The 6,479-nt window shown below is 41.8% G+C and overlaps 1 protein-coding gene across 1 annotated transcript; it reads left to right on the forward strand.

Moving 5' to 3' along the window:
* Positions 1-402: 402 nt before the first annotated feature.
* LOC114925621 (uncharacterized) lies at positions 403-1,011 on the forward strand. The gene has a single exon (XM_029294240.2). The coding sequence runs from the start codon at positions 403-405 to the stop codon at positions 1,009-1,011; it is 609 nt and encodes a 202-aa protein (XP_029150073.2).
* The last annotated feature ends 5,468 nt before the right edge of the window (positions 1,012-6,479 follow it).

The raw sequence follows: 6,479 nt of genomic DNA on the forward strand, positions 1-6,479 counted from the left end.
GAAAAGGCACCCGATTCTTTACGTGATGTACAAGAAAGAGTTGAGAAGTGCATCAATATGGAGGAAAATGCCAAGCTACGAGAACCTAGCTGGTGACCTGGGAAATCTCACCCGACAAGGGATAAGGAGAGGGAGCCTAAGAAAAAAGAAGAAGTCGGGCCTGAAAGGCCCAGGAGATATCACTCGTATACTCCTCTACGAGTTTTCCTAGTCGACATTTACAGGGAAATTTGCCATATCGAAAAGTTACCTCCCCCTAGGCCCATCAAGAATAAGAAAGGGGAAAGTCGTAGTGAATACTGTGAACACCATAAAATATATGGGCATTCAAGAAATGACTGTTACGACCTAAAAAATGTGATAGAAAAGCTGGTCAGAGAAGGCCGGCTTGATAGATATCTCATGGAAAGGTCTGACAATCATGGGAAAAGAAAAAGAGATGAGGTAGATCGGAGGGACCCGCCACAGACCCCGGAGCGACATATAGCAGAAGGAGGTCTCACGAAGTCATCTCATAAAAGGCACCTGAAAGATGTCTACCAGGTCGGAGGAGAGCTACCCGACCTTCCAACAATCAGTTTCACTAAAGAAGACGGACAAGGTATTGCCCCTGGACATGACGATCTGGTGGTAATTACCATGATTCTCACCAATGCCCATCTACACAGAACCTTGGTGGATCAAGGGAGCACGGCAAATATCCTGTTCAAACCAGCATTTGATAAGCTGGGAGTGGATGAAAAGGAGCTAAGGGCATACCCCGATACCTTATACGGACTGGGGGACACACTCATAAAACCACTAGGATTCATACCCCTACATACAACTTTTGGAAAGGGGATAAAGTCCAAAACTCTAAGTATCGACCTCATAGTTGTTGATGTAGGTTCGGCCTATAATGCCTTAATAGGTAGAACAACCCTCAATCGGCTGAGAGCAGTGGTATCCACCCTTCATCTGTGCTTGAAATTCCCAACACTAGAAGGAATTGCAACCATCAGGGGAGATTAGAAGTTGGCGTGAATGTGCTACAATGAAAGCCTAAACCTGAGAGAAAAAGGCAAAGAGGTCAACACCATTGAACTCGAAGGAGCTCGAATTAAAGAAGAGCTGCGACTACAACCCGGAGGGAAGACTGAAGAGTTGCAGATCAGGCAAGAGGACGGAAAAAATACCAATATAGGAGTCAATTTGGAAGAAAACTTAAAGAAGAAGCTGATAAGACTCCTACAAAAGAATTCTAACCTCTTTGCCTGGAAAGCCTCCGATATGCCCGGGATAGATCTCGAGCTCATGGCGCACAGGCTGTCAGTATACCCTGAATCGCAACCTGTTCAACAGAGAAGACGGAAGCTCGGAACTGAATGGGCCCAAGTGGTCGAAGAGCAAATAAAAGCCCTCCTAGAAGCCAGCTTCATCAGAGAGGTCAAATATCCGGCTACACTGACCTAAACAAGGCATGTCCAAAAGACCCATATCCACTTCCAAATATTGATACCCGAGTAGATTCCAACTCGGGTTATCAATACTTGTCGTTCATGGATGCATACTCGGGATATAACCAAACATCTTTCTTCATGTCTAGAGCAAATTATTGCTATGTGTAACACCCTAATTAGCCTAAGCCTTACCTCGAATCGTAAAGCAAAGGTTAATCAAAGGTTACGACAATTCTAAGCTTATACTTATATTATATAGAAGGAATTAATAATATCTAGAAGCCCGATGAAGGATATAGCTCAAAAAACAGAATTTGAAAGCGCAAAGCGTACTAACGAAGCTACTAACTTAAAGCACAAGAAACAGATGTAACATAGGAAGATATAGTAGTATAATATCATAAGAATCTAGCCACAGCTTGCGGAGTTTAAGCCGGCTAGTCATATGCAGATCATATGTGAAACCAGACAGTAAAAATAGCTTATACAAGTTTTGTTCTCTCAAATACAAGCCTCTAGGCGAAACAAAATGCAAAAGTGAGAGACATATACATAATAAACCGAAAAGGCTCCAAAAGGTATCTAGATCCTCCGCTTCTGTTACCAATAGAACAACTCACCATGGTGGGTTGCGACCTGCATCTGAAAATAACAACAGAGACATGGTATGAGAACCGGCGGTTCTCAGTATGGTAACAGTGCCCAGTGATGTAGGATATAAGACCCCGGGACGCCAAAGGCAATCCTAGACTCCATCTCCATCACAAGGATTCAAGCTTAAAGCATTCTAAACCAAATAAGCATCATATGTAAAACCTTAACAAAACTTAAGCCTTAGCACCATAAAAGGTTAATCTATCTTAGGAAATTTCTACTCTAATCAAACACCGCTGTCCCACAGCCTTCACCAACCGATCCGCCATGCGATCCCATCGCCATCGCCTCCCGAGCCTCCTCAATCCCAATAGAAAACACAAATATATACAATACAAATAAAACACAGATAGAAGCATATATAGCAATTAATTCAAATAGCAATTAGACATGTTATACAGATAAGAAAACAATATCAAGTCGGAAAAGCATACAAACAAATAGAAAATGCACATGATGAATGCCTGCCCTACTAGCTGTGATATCACATTGTCAGTTCAACTGCCAACCCGATACATCTCCATGGAGATGTTGCCCTTCGGAATCATGGTGTGGGAGCCCCCGAGATATAGTGCTCGGATCACTATCCAGGATTTTGCGCCTGTACACTCTGATGATCCGAAGGGATGCGAGCGAGATCTACTGCCTCCGACCCCACATCTAAGCGCAAGCGGGACGAACCACCGCCCTTACGCCGCTGCCGCTATCTCGACAGGCGGGATCTAACTTGGGCCCCTGCCGAGCGCATAGCGTATCATAATCTCAATGAAAAATAGTACAGTGGTTTTCAAAAACATTTTTTTTGTGCAAGATGGATCCATTACTTCATTCAGAGTCCTCAAATCTGTTCAACCATTGTTCCTTAATTCGCATCTCATCCATCAACCATTCATCACACATCATCAAGCCTTCCTCAGTATACCAGAAACCTAATACTCCATTTGCTAACTTTTCCAAATAATAGTGTCTAAAACCCTTAAACCATTTTCCCATGCTTGAGTATCCAAAAATATGCCCAAAAGTTTTAAAAAGGTGTTATAGAAGCTCACAACCTCGTCGAGAAGGTGTAATAGTTGAAAACAAAGCAAAATTTGAGAAACAGGGCGTGTGCGTCCGCACAGGGGTGTGCGTGCGCACGCCCAGGAAATTTTTAAAAGTGTGCGTACGCACAGGGGTGTACGTACACATAGATATGAAAGTTCACATGCCTGTTCACGCGCACAAGCTGTGCGAGCGCCCCCAACAGACGACCCTTCCCGACTTGTGCGTGCGCACAGGGCTGTGCGTCCGCACAGGTCGCAATTCTTCATTGATGTGCGCGCGCACAAGCTGTGCTAACATTGCAAGCAGAGGGCCTTTTCCTGCTTGTGCGTACGCACAGGTCTGTGTGTCCGCACAGAATAAAAATTTTGCAGGATTGTGCATTCACACAAGGCTGTGCGTGCGCACATATCAGAAATCCTGAAATTCTGCAACTTTATAGAATTTCAGATTTTCAACACCAACTTTGAATGATCATAACTTTCTCTATAAAATTCCAAATTTTACAAACTTTATATAGATTTAAAGGGTTTTCAAAGATCTTCAATTCTAAATAAATTTTAGTCAATTTTGAAAACCGAGGAAAAAGTTATGATTAGACAAAGTTTACCAAAATTCAACTTTTATCCAAAACCACAATTTCGTCAATTCCTTCATAAAACACAACCAAACCAACCCAAACCATTCCAAACTCTAACACTCATTAAAATCAACACTCTATGACATTTTACACCAACTTACCACATTTTTCCTTGATTGTCCCTCATTCACAACATCAACATCACTATATCTCATATATCAAACTTCATTAACAATTTTCCAACTACATTATCAATCAATCAACATCAATTTCACATTTATCAACATAATTCACTCCTCAACTCTACAAATCACTTATCCTCATCATAACACTATCAATTATCAATATCCAACTCAAAAATCATCATTTCATCATACATCATCAAGTAAGAACATCCAACAACTCATCAACCATTCAAATCGAATCCTATCCTATGGGTCACTAGCCTAAGTGTCCATGAATATTATATACTACATAGAGGACACCGAAACCATACCTTAGCCAATTCCCAATATGAACCAAATGAGCTTTCCACCGAAATCCAACCACCAATGTAGCTCCAACAAACACCAACAAGCTCCAAACTCACAATAATCAAGCTATATATGCATAAACCATCACAAATCAACCTAGGGTTCCACTTAAACATAAAAATCACAAGGGTTTAGTGGCTCTTACCTTTTTCAACAGATTTGATAGCAAAAATCCAATGCTAAGTAAGGATTAGAGCAAACCTAAACATCCAAAATCACAAAAACTCACTTAATCCAAAACCCTAAAAATCCGAAATTTAGAGGAGAGAAACTGGGAAGATTTCGAACTTTTCTTACCAGTTTTTTACATGAGTTTTGTAGAGCTCTTCACAAGGAACGCGTAGCCACTGACGGCACGCAAATCAGAGCTTTATAGCTCAAGATATGAGTTTGGGAAGAAGATGATGAATAGTGAATTTTGGAACCCTACCTCGCTTCTCTCTTTTCACGTTGCAGCTGCTGGTGTGGTATTTAAGTGGCTGAAATGACCACTTAATGGACTTATATAGTGTTGGGTTTGGGCCCAACTTGGGCCCGGTCCAACCCGTTAGCGTTTTTAGCTCGTTTGGCCAAGTTTTGGGCCAAACCTTTAACACTATCGCCCAGTTTTTCATCTCTAATATTTTTCTAAGGTTTTCAGCTGTTTTCACTGCTTCTCGTGCAGCACCGAGCAGACTTGAACCGGTTCACGATTTTTTACGGTTTTTCGCAGAAAACACATTTTCTGACTCAGAAAGACCTACTGAGTCCAAAATCATATTTAAATCCCCAAATTCTCATCCTGACTTTTTGGAATTTAATTTGGGCATTTAAATAATTTTATTCGTGAAAAATCCGGTTCTTACACTATGTGGTTATGCCTTTTGGGTTAAAAAATGCAGAAGCCACATATCAAAGGCTGATGAATAAAATGTTTGCAACTCACCTTGGGAATCTAATGGAAGTATATGTAGACGACATGTTAGTAAAAACCAAGGATGAGGCCGACCTCTTGACTGACCTCTTGACTGACCTCTTGCAAGTCTTCAACACCATAAGGATGCACGGGATGAGATTGAATCCCGCAAAATGCACCTTCACGGTGGAAGCTGAAAATTTTTTGGGGTTTATGCTAACACAAATGGGGATCGAAGCCAACCCCGATAAGTGTAGAGCAGTCCTAAAAATGAGAAGCCCAACTTGTCTAAGGGAGGTCCACCAGCTAAATGGTTGACTTGCAGCTCTCTCTAGGTTTGGTATGCGAAATTGTTACTCAGGTTGTGAATTATTGTTCGAAATTGATTCCCTGGCGATGGCACCAAAAACGGATGCACAGAACCATGGTCTAAACATATCTTCACAACTTCGCATAACTAACCAGCAAGTGCACTGGGTCGTCCAAGTAATACCTTACGTGAGTAAGGGTCGAATCCCACAGAGATTGTTGGTATGAAGCAAGCTATGGTCACCTTGTAAATCTCAGTCAGGCGGATATAAAATAGTTATGTAGTTTTCGAAATGTAGTAATAGAAGAAGGATAGAAATACTTATGTAAATCATTGGTGAGAATTTCAGATAAGCGTATGGAGATGCAATCGTTCCTCTGAACCTCTGCTTTCCTGCTGTCTTCATCCAATCAGTCTTACTCCTTTCTATGGCTGGCTTTATGCAAGGGCATCACCGTTGTCAGTGGCTACATCCCCTCCTCTTGTGAAAATGGTCCAAGATGCCCTGTCACGGCACGGCTAATCATCTGAGGTTCCCGATCATGCTGGAATAGGATTCACCCTCCTTTTGCGTCTGTCACTACGCCCAGCACTCGTGAGTTTGAAGCTCGTCACAGTCATTCAATCATTAAATCCTACTCGGAATACCACAGACAAGGTTTAGACTTTCCGGATTCTCTTGAATGCCGCCATCATTCTAGCTTACACCACGAAGATTCCGATTAAGAGATCTAAGAGACACTCATTCAATCTAAGGTAGAACGGAAGTGGTTGTCACGCACACGTTCATAGGGAATGATGATGATTGTCACGTTCATCACATTCAGGTTGAAGTACGAATGAATATCTTAGAAGCGAAATAAGATGAATTGAATAGAAAACAGTAGTACTTTGCATTAATCTTTGAGGAACACCAGAGCTCCACACCTTAATCTATGGAGTGTAGAAACTCTACCGTTGAAAATACATAAGTGATAATGGAGTTCATTGGTCTCGGTCCCAGAGGGGAACCGGAGTAACCAAGACT

The sequence above is a fragment of the Arachis hypogaea genome, chromosome 17, assembly GCF_003086295.3.
Source record: "Arachis hypogaea cultivar Tifrunner chromosome 17, arahy.Tifrunner.gnm2.J5K5, whole genome shotgun sequence".
In the NCBI taxonomy this organism is placed as follows: domain Eukaryota; kingdom Viridiplantae; phylum Streptophyta; class Magnoliopsida; order Fabales; family Fabaceae; genus Arachis; species Arachis hypogaea.

Coding starts and splice junctions, on each gene's coding strand:
- LOC114925621 (XM_029294240.2), top strand. CDS start 403: ATGGAAAGGTCTGACAATCATGGGAAAAGAAAAAGAGATGAGGTAGAT.